The sequence below is a fragment of the Lycorma delicatula genome, chromosome 2 (genome assembly GCF_047948215.1).
Source record: "Lycorma delicatula isolate Av1 chromosome 2, ASM4794821v1, whole genome shotgun sequence".
NCBI classification, from domain to species: Eukaryota; Metazoa; Arthropoda; class Insecta; order Hemiptera; family Fulgoridae; genus Lycorma; species Lycorma delicatula.
Window position 1 is genome coordinate 152,478,191 of NC_134456.1, and position 17,667 is coordinate 152,495,857.

General features: G+C 31.4%; 2 protein-coding genes across 3 annotated transcripts in view; one reads left to right on the top strand and one right to left on the bottom strand.

The window, feature by feature from the left end:
* LOC142319982 (dynein regulatory complex protein 8) overlaps window positions 1–8,629 on the bottom strand; it is a 30,498-nt gene extending 21,869 nt beyond the window's left edge. Inside the window, exons 1-2 of the mRNA XM_075357661.1 lie at window positions 8,584–8,629; window positions 612–725 (exon numbers count right to left, since the gene is read on the bottom strand). Of these exons, the coding sequence (XP_075213776.1) occupies window positions 612–725; window positions 8,584–8,629 (160 nt within the window). The remainder of the gene's footprint in view (window positions 1–611; window positions 726–8,583) is intronic.
* An 813-nt stretch (window positions 8,630–9,442) lies between these two features.
* Window positions 9,443–17,667, top strand: part of LOC142319325 (uncharacterized) — a 71,425-nt gene continuing 63,200 nt past the window's right edge. The window contains exons 1-2 of one of the 2 annotated variants that reach the window (XM_075356491.1): window positions 9,443–9,732; window positions 15,271–15,722. In XM_075356491.1, the coding sequence (XP_075212606.1) occupies window positions 9,597–9,732; window positions 15,271–15,722 (588 nt within the window). In that variant the 5' untranslated portion in view covers window positions 9,443–9,596. Of the gene's footprint in view, window positions 9,733–9,783; window positions 9,925–15,270; window positions 15,723–17,667 lie in introns of those variants that run through there. The other variant, XM_075356492.1, reaches the window with a different exon arrangement.

Consider the following 17,667-nt stretch of genomic DNA (forward strand, 5'->3'; position numbering starts at 1 on the left):
GTATAAAATTTATTTAAAAGCTTGTATTTTTCCCAGAAAAGAATTAAAAACACCTCTTGAGCACAAAATCCAACAATAATCTTCCCCACTCATCTGTAGTAGTTGTGTTTTTCTGGCTATTGTACTTCATAAGTTTATTATTGTGATTTTTAAAATAGGAGGTTGTCTTTGACTACTGCAGCTCCAACATTTGTTAGAAATGTATTTAATAGTGCATCTTTAAAATCATTCTTGGTAATGGGGATAGTGTACGTAGGAATGATACAGAGAATTAATGCTTTCCTCTCATGTGAAAGGTAGAAAGTTCAAGACCAAGTTATATTTTAACACTAATTTTAATACTAATGTTCTTAATACTGTTTCTCAGCCATCATTCTGTGATTTTAGTTTAATGATATAGTTAAGCCCCAAATAAATAAAACTGCAGTAGATATATAGAGTATCATACAAAATAATGGAGAAAATAATGAGGAGGTAAACAATTAAATTGTCGATACCCAATTTCTTAACATTTTCTCTAAATATTACATTTCAATCACCTCTTTCCTGCTTTTCTGATTTTCCTGTCGTGTGAAAAATTTATACTTTATTGTAAATTATTTGCTAATTACCTAGTGATCTTAAAATTGTTCCTACTTCACGTACATCTACTGTCTTATCTCCTCCATGATCAAACACTTCAAATGCTTCTACAATCCGTTTTTCCAAGTCGTTTATTGGTTGAACTTTTTAAAATAACAAAAACAGATTAATTAGTTTGCAATATATTTAATTAGTTTGTGTAATTCTAAAATGAATATAATGAAAAAAATTGTAATTATGCACTTTTAGACATTTATTGCTTCTGCCTACAGTTTGTTAGTTTATTTGCTCCTGTCACTGTGTTTTGCTCATTAGAATTAATTTTAAATTAAGTAACAGGTAAAAAGTATTTATCAGGCTAATTAAAATAATATATTTAAAAAAGCAGTATGCATTTTTTTACCGGTAATTAGTTTTCTAGGATTACATAATTTTTTACTTTGTGTGTGAATTACAACTCACACACACTCACACTCATATGTTTCATAGGGAAGGTAATACAGGAACAAATTTGATCTAACATTGTCTTATTCTTTTTAAAAAATGAGATTAATTAGTACATGCATGTGCGCATGTGTGTGCTTTCATCTCGTGCATTCAGTGGTAGGATGCAGTCACAAAATATTCAATCTTGCTTAATAATGGATCCTTACACTCTCATGGAAATCACATGAAGAAACCGGATGCCTTGAGTACTTGACCTTGTCTCCAAGAGTCTCATTGTATATGATGTTACTTCAGTTAATGTTAATTTACATAGTTATTGTTAATTATTTTGATTTTTAGTTTTTTTAACATGTACATTATCATTAATCTACATTAATTATAATCTATGTCTATTGGCAACATCACAAATTCATATATTAGGATTGTTCAGAAAGCTTTCAGTCTGAAACAGAGATTACACAACTATGACCGAATGATTATGATATTTTTCAAGTATGATCCTTTAGATGGCATGTTATGAAGTTTTAGTTTGTTTGTTTGTTTCAGTTGCTTGTTTATGATAGTTGAGTAAAGCGAACAAGTTCTGACATTTTCTGAAAAATGGGTAAAAATGAAGTTTGAACTGTTAAAAAGTATTGTTTAAAAAGTTTATACCTGACAAACAATTTTTTTTTTTTTTTTAATTAATTGCACATATTCAACAGCACACAAACACAAAGCGTGAAATTAAGGATTAAGGATTATGCGTACTGAATGCTCGAATACACCAAAGATGTGGAGGCCACAATGTACACATTGAACAAATTTTCAAATCCAATGCTTAACCAAGAGAAAGCGGGACAAAATTCTGATGATAAACGAAGGCTGACGAGAAATGAGATTAAAGACAAAACAGAAAGAGCGCTAGAGACAGGAGATATGGGCGACTTGGAAGAGGTTATGAACGTACGATGGCCAATAGATTTATTTAAACGCGTGGACGTTGCATATGGCTTCCCGGCTTTAGTAGGTGATAGGAGATAGAAGGTGCCCGGGTATTCCTTTTGTCACAAAAGCACTAGGAAAATGGTTTATTCGGCAGATCAATGAGAGAAGCTGCCCCTAGAATATCGAAGAGACTAGATGCGGAAATGAAGATGCAATTTGGCACAATTTTAAGAGATACAAGACGTACGAATATATTTTACCCGTAAGATGAGGACTCTGATAATTTCACAATGTTATCATGGTCTAGGAGAAAAGTGAAAATTTGATCATACATCTTACAAAAGCATTACACAGAGTCCGCAGCGCTGAAAACGGAAGACTCGCATTTTACATACCAAATGATAACACAGGAGTCATGCAAGGCTACAGAATATTGCGGTCATAGGTTAGATAAAGCTGACGACAAATTGAAGATTTTCCGAATAGAAAGAAGTGATGAAGAAGAGAGTCCAAGGTCAGACCTCGTCGATAGTTGCAATTAAAAAGGCAGGCACGACATATTAAAAAAAGTAAAAGGAAGCATCGGGGACGACATGGCGGATATCTTCTCTGTCAAAAAAGGTACAACTGAATCGCTGGAGATGAGAATAGTCGACTCCACAACGAAAAGAAATGAGAGTAAACGCCAAGGTTACTGATGCAGTAGTTGAAGAGAGACCATACGGGGGTCGAAAGACGGCAATTTAAATGAAATATCTCAATGCTGACTCTACGCTGAAGAAGTAACTTTGACGCTTAAGAAAGAGATCGGGTCGGATATTCCGCTCCGCGTAGCCGCTATGAAGTCCGCTTTTAGGAATACCCGCAAGGCAACAGGTCTGCTACTAACAGGATACACTAAACTTTAACAGATACGTCAAGAATAAAAGTTGGATGGTATTCGTGCTGCGTCGAGTTTAACACCGAAGTCAAATGCTATAAGTATTGGGATGCAGAGCGTTTGTCCAGGAATTGCATCGATCCAAATCTCACCTCACTGTTTTATAACTGTGAACTGTGTGCGAGGCATGAAGTAAAATAATGTTTAAAACGACAAAAATGTTTAAACTGTGGCCAAGTCGAACACCAGACCGGAGGCCGGTTATGTGGTACGGATAGACGATGAAGATAATACATATTAATATGAATAGAATGTAAACTCACACAGCCAGAGCGGATCCTGTGGTGCTTATGGAGATCCTGACATCCTGCTCCGCTGAGGAATTCAAGCAAGTTATTGATAAAAGGTGGCAGAACATCAGTTTTGAAAAACCAATGAAGAAAAGGAATTCCCTCGAAAAGATGAGGTACGGGTCAAAGTATTTGTCTTGGATTTACAAGGTGATAAAAAAGGACCATTTATGAATTATGTCTGTAAGACCGCTGTGGGGGGCAAGAGAACGCCTCCACCCGGGTTACGCTCCCGCCAGGCACAGTAATCAGAGAGATCATGACATGACAATTGAAATATTGGGCGAAGCTGAGGGGCTGAGAAATGTAGGAGATAACTACGTTCTCTTTACCTCAGGTGACAGTAAGGAGAAGGTTGATCAAATGCTGGAAGGATTAAAGAAAGTAGAAATTGCAATAATGGCGCACGCCGCACCCATAGTCGTGGTAATAACTAGCGGTAGGCTGGGAACACTCAAGGAAAGTCCTTGAATTCTGGTCAAGACAAAGAGGACCGGAGGTAACCCTGTTCCTATCAGGAGAAGATGAGGGACGAGATAAACCGGTTCTTCCCATCTACGAACACGGTGGTTGACTGGAAGGAGGTGGTCTCATATGCTGACCTTCTGAAAAAAGTGAAAGAAACTGTAGGTAACGACTTGACCACGGACATTATGTCCTTAAAAGAGGTTACAGGCGGGTAAATTGAAGTTAAGCTGTCGGGGAAGGAGGCCTCCGAAAACTTAAAAGAAACTTAGCCGCAGCCACGGATGTTATTGTTATAGACAAGGGACCTGGATTAACTGTAGTGGGTCTGGGCATAGGAAGGCAGAATGTAAGGCTCCCCAGAAATGTGTGGCTTGTGGAACTGTCGGGCATCGGATGCGAGTCATAGTCTGTTCGAAATTTCAAGAACTTGTGCGACAGACAGCTAACGAATGCGAGTGGGGATTTCCTCATTATCACGGAGCCGAGCCGGGCTCGGGTGTCCACTGACCCTTGGTGGACAGATAAGACTCAGATGTGGGGATTATGAATGCTGTGGAGCGAGTCACCTCTTGTGATAACTTCCTCGTGGTTGAACTCATCCACTCTGTTGTGGTGGGTGGATATGCCTCCCCGAACTGGGAACAGTCAGTTTTCAATAAATTCCTTGATGACTAGGAGGTATGCATCAGGAGACAGAAAAAACTGGTTATTAGAGCCGGGGATTTTAATTCCGAAAGCCTAGAACTAGATGAACGCAACAAGTGCTTCCAGTTCGCACCAATGTTAGCTACCATGGCTCTTGTGATCATTGGTGAGCTGGCTGTACCTACCTTTACAAAGGGAACCTACGGATCTTTCCTAGATGTAGTCATGGTCTCAGCGAGAATACACAGCTGGGTAGAGGACTGTAGGGTGCTTGAGGGAACCATTCCAGCGATCACAAGGCTGTTCTGTTCCAAATAGGACATCATGAACCTATAACTGTAGTGGCTCATACAAGATGGAAATCCAGTAAGAGACAAATTCAACGGATCCTCCGGGTCATCATTAAGGACGCAGAACTGAAAAGGTTGCATGAACCTGCAAGTTCCTGCAGGAAGAATGCCAGAGATATTCCAGTGTGATAAGGCCTAACAGGAATCAAGTCTACTGGTGGTTCGATGAAATTGCTAGGCTGAGGAGAGAAACATATAGGGTTAGAAGAGTACTACAGAAGATGATGGCTAGGCGGTCGGATGATATTGACTTGGCTGTGGCTGAGTATAAAACCGCTAGGAAGAAACTAAGCGCTGCGATTAAAAATGCAAAATCAGATCCTTGGGATAAATTAATTTCTGACTTGGACTCCGACCCCTGGGGAAGAGGCTTCCAGATAGCAACTAAGAAGCTGGGTAGACTGCTCCCCTGTTTGTCTAGGGAGCAGACAAAGAGGGCGATATTATCCATTTTCTGTGTTGTGGAAAAAGAGTAGACTGACATTCTCAGTGATTAGGTACACAGGTTCTCTCTAGGGGAATTACAGTTGGCAACGAAAAAGATCAACAAAAAGTAAAGCCCAGGTCCGGATGGGGTGTCGGCTTCCCCTACAACTGAAAAGTTGTAAGGTTTGTCCTGGTCCCTAAACCCGGAAACCGGATGCAGGAGAATATGAATTGACATATATGTCTTATTAATTCAATAGGATAATTACTATGTACGAACGGATGATTACTAGACGGATACTGGACGAGATAGAGCTGTCTGGTGGTTTCTCAGACAATGAGTACGGCTTCATCCATAGGCGCTCTACTGTTGATACTGTTAACTACATGATGCGATGGGCTGCTGGAACAAGGAGGAAGAGATAAATTCCCCTGTTAATTTTAAATGTTTATTAAATACATTCCACGTGGTGTGTGGTGTTGGATGCACTGCGAGCAAAAGGTGTGAGCAGATACTTGTTGGCAGTCATCAACAGGTATCTGCACGAATGAACTCTACTGGTGGATACAGAGGAAGGACGGGAAGACTTTAATATGTATGGTGGCGTCCCGCAGAGATTGGTCCTCGAGCCAATACTTTAAAATGCGGCGTACGCCGGCCTTCTGGGCATGGAGTTACCAGGCAGCTCTGAGATGGTCGCGTACGCCAACGTACGCGACCATCACAGTTGGTGGCTACAGACACAGACTACTGAGTTGAAGAGTTGGGCAACGAAGCTATAAGGAGAGTCAGTGGCTGCGTCAGAGAAAGGGGAGATGGAGCTGGCTCCCAATAAGACGGCGGTGTTGCCGATGGTTGGCCGACGGAAACTGAGGGATATGGCTGTTGTAGTAGATGGAAAAATTACAATTGGTAACAAATGAGGTGCTTCTGGGGCGCTGTTTTTGGAGGTGCAATGGAGTGCTCTTATAATATCTCTGTAAACAATCGTCCAATTTTCAAAGTTCAACCTGGCTATTTGTTAGTAAGTTAGAAGGCTAACTTTTGCACACATCAGGTACATTCTTGGTCTAACAGATAATGGTTATTTGGAAATGTTATATCTTTGCAATCAATCTGCCGATTTTCAGAATTCAGATGGGATATTTGCTAGTATACAAAATCATGATTGAACCAAACCTGAACGAAAAGAGCAATGTTTTTTTTCAGCAGTTGTATTTTTAATCTTTAATATTTATCTCTTTTTTAAGAAGGTGGTTGGCTAAATCATCAATATTCATACTTGAAGAAAACAAACTTTATAAACTAGTACAATTGCAATGAAATATGCTATTTTAGCCACATCGAAAAGATATTTCCTTATTGTTTCAAAACAGGCCATCTGTAATGATACCAAAGGTCTTGCAAATTTGATAAGAAAAGAAATATTCCTAAACACAATTACATGTACTTAAACAGGGATGACATTTTAAGTATATTTTTTAATTAAATTTATCACACTTCATAGGAAATTCAAGTAATTCAAAAATCTCAGGTTTACTGTTAAGACCAAACAATAGATTTGTAATGATATTTATTTATTTCACAATGTTTATTAGTAATAATTTACATCAATTTGTTCAATAAAGTGTACAATTTTTACAGTTAATTTCAAATATTTCTATTTTATGCATTATTCTCATAATTGTAAATATCTGTATTCTATTTAGACAATATAAAATATTTTATAAGCTGTTTCATAAATCTTATATAAGCTGTTTGGCTTATATATGTTTAATAATTGTCATCTCCAGCATCTTTAATGACTTACTTTTGTCAATGTAAGTCTTGTTTTTCAAGACCTTCCATTAGCTGTCCAATTATTTTACTTTTTAATCACATTTAAATGCAATTCTAACAGCACAGCCTCCAAAAATAAGTGCGTAATTTACAACTTCAATGGCAAAGGAATGACATTTTTTATATTTTTGGCAATGACTACAATAAAATTTGAAACAGTCAACCTTTTAAAGCATAAACTTAACAAAATTTATGAAATACAAGGTGTTTTTTAAATATATCATAATACCATAAGCCCCTACTTGAAGCTGTATATTTACCAACTGATGCTGTTGTTTTCACCTCAGCTAGTGTTTCAGCAATTTTTTTTACGGCAATTTATATTGGATTTGAATATCTATTCATTTAGTATATTTTTTTTGAGAATGTATTTATTTTATACTATAAATTAAGATAATGTCCCTTTTTGCATATTAAATGTTGTCCTTTTTTGTTTAAAATATCAAGTTGTTTGTAGAATTGTAATTTGCAAATATAAAATTGTTGATAAATGTTGACTGTGTTACTATGAAGAGTTTTGAAGTTTATCTATTTAAGATACTTCCTGTTTGACCAATGTAGCACACTGTGCTTAAATTCCTCCATAAAAACAAAGGTAATACCTTAATACATCACAAAATGCTATTATTAACAACAACTTTCATATTTTGTAAATACATAAATAATACCTCATCTTTTCAGAGATTCAAATTTTATGAAACACAAACTACTATACTAAAAGAACAGACACAATTTAAATCTAACTACTAAATATCTCCCGTACTTATTTAAAAAAATTATCAAGAATAACATTAGTCGATGTCACAGAGTGAGTACAGCAGCAGTAGATATGGCTATATCAGTAATGGCTATATGAGCAGATGAAAGGCATTATATGAATTACAAAAACAATTTGTTTAATAAATTCTGTTAAGTTTGTTATATAAAAAGTTAAAATTTTTAAAGGAATTGAATTAAAACTCCAAAATGATTTTCCAAAGCACTGTCCAAGAATTTGTTTTTAAATTATTAATATTTCCTAAAACACAATATAAACATATGTTTTTGAGAGTCAAATTTTTGTCATATATTTTAGTAAAAAAAAGCTTTCTATTTTCAAATGTCAACTACCCATAATTCTATTAAGTCATGGTTTCAAGTTTACCACTATTTAGAACGTTTTTGTACTCCCTGTAAATGTGTACTATTTATTAATAATCATTTTTTTATATTTTTTGCATACAAAGAATCATAGTCTTACTCCAATACAAAGTAGATGAAAAAACATCAATATTCCCAATATTCCTGAAATATTTAAGATGAATTAAAAACAGATATATCTACTAAAACATAAAAATATTATAATATTATTTTTAAGGTAATAAACACAGTGTCAGCAATATGATAACTACAATTAAAAATAACACATTAAATGAAATAAATACAAAATAAAAACCATGCACTCTTGATTCTTAATAGAATTTCTTGTTTCATACTTACTGCCAACTACAATAATGCAAATTATAATAAAGGCAATATTTAGTTGTTAATGTAAAGGTAATATTGACAATTTTTTCCAGGAAAGTTACTGAAAAATAAATTGTTTAGAGCAGAAATTAGGTTTTGCTGATGAGATTAGAACAAACTATCAAAACATAAAAAATTTAAAAACGTAAAAATCTCAGTTACCTTCAAATTTACTTTGGGCTTTACTTTCCCTTTCTCTTTCACTCATGATGAATCTGTTAAAGGAATTAGGCATTTAAAAAGAACTAAAGGAAAAATGACTATGTGTATTTAGTAGAGCATTGACTTGGTTACCATAACAACCTGAAGATCTTAAATATTACTGAAATTAGTAATTTAAGGGACATTGTGTATATGAAACAAAAAGAAATTTCATGTATGCAATATTAAATTCATTCTTTGTAGCTGTAATATTATAGTAAACAAAAGTTACACAAAAATGATTAAATAAATAATTTTTTTATTTTATAGAACAGTTTTAACCATATAAAATTTAGAGAAATATTATGTAATGTACATCTGTGATAATAAATAGTATGTAATGTACATCTGTAATATTAATAAAACGTATCAAAGAAATAATATGAATAAATGTACTAGCACATAAGTGATGCTATAATTTAACAGTAAAATTTCTATGAAATAATTTACATCTGGAAATACGAAATTAGTTTCGTGTTTGTGTGCATACCAGTCAAGTTCTTTGGACGTTTTTTAATATTTAATAAATTATGTTAAACAGGAACATAAAATGTTTGTTATTTCAGCAATGTGCAATAATGAACGTTGTTAAAATGATATTTGGTCATTGTAAATTGTGTAAATGACGTAAAGATAATAACAGTTCATGATTTGAAGAATGCTGTTATAATTCGTTTATACACAGTTTCAGTCAGAAAATATAAAAGGGAACTTCATTGGTGCGCTATTTAAGCGGACAAGTTAAAGGTGCTAATAAAAACGAATCAGAATTCGTTTTACAAAATTTAACGATAAATTGCATCATGGGAACTGTACAATTTTGTTTGGAGTCCGCCATTTTCTGTGCAAGTTGTAAGGAAGATATTGGTTGTAAGTGAAAAATAAATTTTTGGAACTAATGATTTTAATTTATCTTTGTTGTGTTTGTTAAATAAATAATCTGGATTGTATTCGGTGTATTTGACGTAGTCAAAATGGATATGGATCCGGGAAAGTTGAAAGTTGTGGAGCTCCGTCAGGAGTTATCTCAGCGTGGTCTTGATTCTAGGGGAAACAAAGCTGCATTAGTTGATCGGCTTCGAAAAGCTTTAGAGGAGGAAACTGGGCAAGGTAATTTCATTTTTTAATTAATTAACTTAGTAGAGTTTCATTATTGTGACAAAAATTGCGTGTATATCTTTCAAGCCTGTAACGAGAAGATCCCGCCCATTTATATTTCCCATCAGGCTTCTTCGGAGCCATGATTTTTGCCTTGCAGTAGCAATTGGTTGACCGGTTCCTGAGCTGACTTTTTTTGAGCTGGTAAATCTAATTTTATTAATTTATTTAGTGTAATTTAACTATATTTTTACGTTTACTTGACGGAACATATACTTTAACCTATTTATTGCTGTAATTTATGTTAATATATCGCTCTGATGTTTCATAAACGTGCGCAATAGAAATAGGCTATACCTACGCCACATAACACGTAAAATTGTGATCATCGAAAATTATTCCTTTGTCGAATTTTACTTAGCTTAACGTTTAGTGGGGGTTGTTAATTGTGCCATTATATTAATATTAAACATACACGATTAATAATATTATTAATTTTCCTAATTTTAACATATTACGTGATACTAATTAAGCCGCTTAGTTGCATATAATTATAGGCTTGGGTTTTTGATCGGTTAATATTAAAAACGGCATGTTTTTTTAAAGTAGATTATTTTATACCCATCTTGATCTTCTCGCGATAAGGATAGTGTCTAAATTTGCAACCTAATATTGTATTTATTTTTACGAGAACTCGTAATTGCCAGTAATTCGTTTATATTTTGTAAAAATATTAAATTTCGTCGGCTGTTAAAAGTAAAATTTATAAATATAATTTCGTTTTGGTTATTGCCTTTTTATTAATAGCAGATAGTGTAATTATTATATTACAGTTATATGTTTATTAAGGAATATCACAGACCACCATTGGTATGAATAAAGCAAAATGAAGTACCGAAATATTTGTATTAAATGATAAAACCAGTGAGACTAGATATAATTTAATTTTTATCTGATTAATTTGATAATCGTAATTTACCATGTGAAACAAGGGTCAGGAGTTCGGTCCAGTTCAGACGTGTTAGTGTTGTGTTTCTGTGGAATTCCTTTGAGTGGTTTGATTAACAAATGTGTTACTTCATTCTTCTAAATGCATTACAAGTTTGTTTTGTTGTATAAATTGGATTGATCATTTGTAAATAATTGTTCTGTTATTGTTAATGTGACAATTTGATTATAAAATTCTATAATTCTTAAACAAATTTTTTTATTAAATCCATTCGTTGGTAGATGAACCAGAGGAAAAGTACTCTGTTTTATTTATCATTCTTTGATGCTAATTCAAATTTCTTTGGATGAAATTTATGATATAATTCCATTACTAAATAAATGATTATTGGTAATTTTTATGTCTTAAATGATATTACATTTACTTAATATTAATTACCCTTTTGGAATATAACTTCAGCCAACCTTTTTCATAAGATTTCATTTAAAGTTTTGTGTAATCTCATGTGAAAAAAACAGTCATTGAAAATTGTCAAAATTTGAGAAACATCTTTTTGGACCTTATTAGTCCTAATTGCAAAAAATGAACTGGTGTACACTGTCTTCAAAAAACAAGATCGGTATACTTATTTGAGCACTTCTGTAAAGTTGTTAACAGTGATTTAAGCATGGTGATTGCCTCTCATCTATTTTTGGACCATTTTTGAATTTTGCCAAGTTACGTCCCCTGTAAGTTAAACAGTTTCCGCACCAAGAATTTCTTAATTCAGCCCTGTGCAAATGTAACATACATTTTTTTCGAACTAAATAATCAACTTCCAGTGAAATAAGAATGTAATTAGATTCATATAAGATGTAGGTTTTGATAAATATATGTATATATTTATGGAGTAAATAAATAAATTAGGTAAGGTTGGATTAGGTAACCAACAATTTGGTGCGCTTTGTAGAATATCAGCAAACATAACCTAATGCTTTCTTTGTGTGTTTGTAACCATGTTTAATTATCCTTAAATATTAAATTGGCCAATTGTTAGACTAGGTCCATAATTGTATACAATAACCAATTTAATTTGAAAATACTGTAAATTACACTTGTACATTGGTGAATTAAGAAGTTTTTCATGAGAGTACTTCATTACTTATAAGGAATGTAACTCATGAAAGGTGTTTCAGGCAAAAAATTTCACTTTTAACAAATAACTTGGATCCTAAATAAGGTATATTACAAATATAATCAAAATCATAATAACCCTTGTAATTGTATATTGTAGGACATTTTAAGTGTATAATAATTGTTTTAAAAAAAGTATGCCGGTTACTTATTGAACAGACACACCTGATTTCAAATTCTGAAGTTTAGAAAATTAATTTGACATTACAGTTTTTTCTTTTTAATATTTTAATCATAGGTTTAAAATAGGTTATTACTTTCATTAAGAGATTATTGTGAATAGCCCTTTTATTCTTCTGTTAATGAAAAAATTAAAAGTTAGAAATAATGAGATCTTAATGTGTTTGCTGCTGTGCGTTTATTAGTATATCCGGTATTTACGTATTAACGCCACCGCAGCTACAGCTTTATTTAAAAACAAAGTAGTCAATCGGATTTCGGTGGAAAATGGGCCGATATAGAGTTTTAACATAGATTCAAAACGGTCTCTTTATTAATTTTAATAAATGGTTATTTATTTATTTTATAAATATAATTTGACCAAACTTAACCTACGCTTGCTTCGCTTGCTAACCTTGACTAATTAACAGGAGTGTTTTGATTCTTTAAATAATAAATAATTGCAATAATTACTTAATTTATTAAATAAATACTCAAAAAATTACGGTGTTAATTAGTCAAGGTTAGCGAGCGAAGCGAGCGTAGGTTAAGTTTAGTTAAATTATATTTATAAAATAAAAACCATTTATTAAAATTAATAAAGAGACTGTTCATTTTCCACTGAAATCTGATTGACTACTTTGTTTTTAAATAAAGTTGTAGCTGCGGTGGCGTTAATACGTAAGTACCGTATATCCATATGTATTTATATATGTGCAGAATTTTTCCTTATTGTGCAGTATTTATATATTAATTTTTTATTAAAAAAAAAAAACCCGTTCATCATCTGATAGTGAATGTGTGTTATACTGAAAAGTTATATGTTCTGTTATGTATTTTATTTCACTGTAATTGCTCTTAAATGTGTTTTTTCTCCTACCATAAAATTTATATATATATATATATATATTACACATTGGCTGCTGCACAATAACTGATCTGTGAGGTTACACAACTGATCTCTGAGGTTACACAATCATGCATGTATAATAATGTTACTGCTGTTAACATTTACATTCAAATATTTTTTGAAGAAAAAATATAGTTAGATAGGTTTTGATCATTGTGTACTACTAATTAAAAAAACAATACAAAAAAATACAATTTCCTGCTTCCTAACATTTACAAATTATTTTGGCTAAAGTATTTTCTATTAATGGATTAATCGTTACATATGTGTTTGCTATTATTATATTTAATGGTATAATGTTATACTGTTAATATAGTATTATATTTGCTTCAATATTTTGTGTATTCCTGAATTTCATGTATTTGTTTGTGTGCGCATTCATTTCGTTGAATTTTAGTTTAATATATTTCTTTTATTAAAATAGTGATAAAAAATGTGTCCAGAGCTGTTTTATGACCAGTCAAAAATCTTGCTTCCTCTTGATCTGCCATACGTAACACATTGCTGCACTAATGTGAACGCCATCATGCAAAATTTATAGTTTAGAAAATGCTAATTTTACCTAGAAGTGATGAAAAATTGGGATTTTTTAGAGATTTTTACAAATTAATGAAAATAAAACAAAAAAATTGAATCTTTTTTTTATAAAAAATGTAGAAAAGTAAATATTTTCTTAAAAGTTATGTTAAGTATTTAATCTGGAAGAAATCTATGTAAGGATAAAGCTATAAGAATACATGTTTTTTCAATAAAACTAATGGGATTAGACTTATGCTAAGTACAACGTGTGTGCCAAAATCAGTTGCTGGTAGATCAAATCAATAGATGAAATGAATATTTTTCAAAAACATTGTTTCTATTATTACTTGAAGATTGTTAGTGTCTGAAATTGTGTGACCTTTTGTTTATATATTTAATTTAAGGATAGCTTCATCTGTAATGAGGGTATTGTTTTTTCTACATTAATCATTGACAATTTAGTTGCTATTTTGAGGATCATCCATTTACTAACTTAGTAATGTTTGCTGTATACTAAAATAAGGAAGAAGTTCCAAACAAGAGGAAACATTCAGATTACATGTAGCCATCTGACCTGACTTGACTGTAGTGTAGGCATGATAATTTTTTTCCCCCTTTCTGATATTTCTGTAAATAATTTTTCCATAGTTGCTTTTGACGGTTGAGAAATCTTCGTCTGTTAAAGAGTGGTTCAGTTGGAAAGTTACTGATATTATTTTGCAATAGCCTACATAGCAGCTTTACCATTGCAAAAACCACAAAAGTAATGAAGTAATAAAGTATTTCTCATTTGTTTAACATTGTACATTTTTTTAATTTATTTATTTTTTTTTATTAATAATTAAAGGTTTGAAATACAAGGAACTACTTAACAGAAAATTAGTTGTGCATATATGTTTGTTTCTTAATCATATTTAATTTTAATTAAATTTTTAATAAAGACCACTACAGTTCAGTGTGATAAAAATTTTTTACTGTTTTTTAAAAGTGGATAATGTTTTATACTATACATTTAGTTGTTAATACTATATAACATTATCGCACTCTTGCAAAAAATAAATAGTACATTATGAAATCAGTTACTGTATTTGTGTAAATATTGCAAAATTCTCATTCTATGTTACTGGATTTAATGAAAATACAACCTTTTTAATGTTTTTTCTTAGACATTTTCCTTGAAATAAACATATGTAACAAAATATTGTTTAAATTTAAACATTTTAATTTTCTGCAGTTTTTATTAGTTTCAACTTTTTTTATATAGGTCCTATAAATTGTATTTGTATTAGTGGAGAATTGTGTACTGCCTTAAAAATTTTATTGTGTACTGCCTTAACGTTTTTCATTGATAGTAACTGAAATTAAAAAAATTCTGGATCCAAAATTCTGGATCCATCTTAATTAGAGAAATATATTTGGGTGTAGTATTGAAGTGTCATTTTTTAATTAGGGAATACTTACAAATCTCGGGTGTGATCTATATAATCTATAATTATGTATCAGTTGTAATGAAATTTTTTGTTATAAACCCATTAATCCTAAAAAAATAAAAATAAAGTAGCAGAAACAGTAGGTTACTTTTTTTTAATAACAGTTTTAAGTTTTTTATTGTTTTGAATAAACATGAAACACATTAATTTTTACATATTTTTCATTTTATTATTTATAAGTTTAAATTACAAATCAATAGGATCTATGTAGCTTTTTGGTAAGGTAAATCATCTAACATTTAATTTTACTCTTTAAATGAGAAACATGTGTAATTATTACTTTTTTTTATCATTCTTAGCTTTTATTTTATAGCTTTATTGATTTTTTTTTTTTTTTTTTTTTTGCGTAGCATTACCTAATACGTCAATAGCTGATTCTTCTGCTGATGAGTCTACAGATTACACTCAAAATACAACAGCATATGAGAGTGCGTTAGAAGAGTCTCAACACGATCGAGATCAGGAGGAGGACGATCGGATGCAATCAGATGATTATTATCAACAGCAACAGAAAGGTCAATACGATCAAGAAGACGAGTCACAAAATTATCAACAGGACGAGTCCAGTTATCAACAAGACGACAACAGCATGTCACAACAATACCAGGACAATCAACAAAATAAAAATGAACAGATGAATGATGAATCTTATTATAATGATGGTGGACAGAATGACGGTAATAATCAAGAAGGCTATGATTCCAAACAGCAGATTAAGGATAAGTATGGATATGAAGTAGAAGTAGAAAATATAAAACAAGAGGCAACTGATAATATGAAACAGGAGCAAGTTGATGATAAGGTAAGCAGTTATTCTTATATTTATTGGTTACTGTTCATGATACAGCATATGCATATTATACATGGCAGGTGTAGTGAGTGAATAAGCAGGCCATATTTTACAATATAGGCTTATTAAATCAAACATTTAATAAGCCTGTGTGAAGGTATATTTGTATCTGATCTCATAATAGTATTTATAAATAAATTATAATAATTTTCAAACAAGTTTTCATTCAAGCGATTCGATATGATTTCATATATAAAATTAGGTGATGAGAATTTATATTTGGTTTCAAAGGGTAACCATTTTTAAATCTTGGACTTTGGAGAGCAGTTGATCTTTAAACATAAATCTATCACGTTGTTTATGCAATTAACATTGAGTATTGTAAAATCTTGATGTTTTTATCTTTTAGAAAGTCGTTACATACAAATTATTGAATAAATAATATTCTCCCTTGTAAATTTGATTGTAATTGACTTAAGGTGAAAAATTGTAAATTAAAACTTCCCCTATTAAAATACTTTTATATAATATATTATAAACTGAAACTAGTAATGTATAGATGTAATCTATTTGAGAGCTATAATTGTATTCTTTATAGTGTTATTGAATTTTTATTTTATGATATGATCTGAATTGATCATTCATTACTTGAATCAATTTTTTTAATTTAAGCTCTAATAGATATATTATTAAGTTTATCTAAAGAAATTCTATTATTACTGATGCACTTAATGCATTTTCCTGAAAAGAAACGCATTATATGTGTTTCTTTTCAGAAAACTGAATGAAAAGAAACGCATTATATGCGTTTCTTTTCAGTTAATTTTATGCGTTTCAGTTAGTTAACTTCTTACGTAGACTAAAAGATAAAGGCTAGAAACAGGAAAGAGTAATTATAATTAATGTATGATTTAATAAGTCAAAATGATTTTCATATTTTAAGACAATAGTTTTATTTAAATTATGACTACATTCATGATTGTAAAATTTAATATGCACACCCACCTACCTACTGTTGAGGGTACTTGTAAACTTGGGTTAGCTCTAATGAAGAATCAAAAGTGGCACATAAATACATTTATTAAATTCCTCAGTAAAAAAATTGTTTCATGCAGTCAAAAGTATTTTTTATGTATAGAACTCTACATTAATTAGTATATACAGTAATGATTGGAAGTTGTATATCAATCTTAATAGAATAATATTAGAGAATATAAGTTAAATTCGTATTTTTCTTCCTTTTGTTTACAGCGTGTCCATGAAAAAAGTTTATATAAATATAGTTCAGGAAATGCATTACGGCTAGTGAAAAATTTAGCCCGGATTTCAGCTCTTCTAATAAAAAGAAGCTATTATAATTTTTGGGATCCAAATTTTGTAGTAAAGTTCATGGTTTCTTATGTAATTTGAGCTGGAAAATAGGATAAAACAGGTCCCAGAATTTTAAATCCAGTAGTTTTAAGATATTCAGACATGTGACACAAACTTCTGTATCAAAAATAAGTTTTTTTTTTAGGTTTGTAGTACAATACGTTTGTGAAATGACTAATAAATGCGGAAGATTTATTAAAAAACTTGTAGAGAATTTAATTCTAAGAAAATTAATTACATCCAATAAAAAGTAAATGAAAACTTAGATTTGTTTTTTTTAATTAAGTAAAACAGAAGAAAAATAAACAGAAAATTGTATTATTTTGTACCTAATAAACATTATTAGTAATATAACAAAACAAAAAAAGAAAATACATGAAGTGATTTCTCAGTTAAAGTAGCTGTTTGAAATTCGCTCCTTCACAATTTACAACAGCACTGCCTAAATATTTCAGGTGACTTTCCCAGCCTTGGATTGTTGTAGGCTTTTTAGACAAACTGCATTATGTCCAGATGGCTTACAGATCAAAACACCGTTGTATTTACCTACCCTGCTATGAGTTTGTTCATGTACTCTTTATAGCCC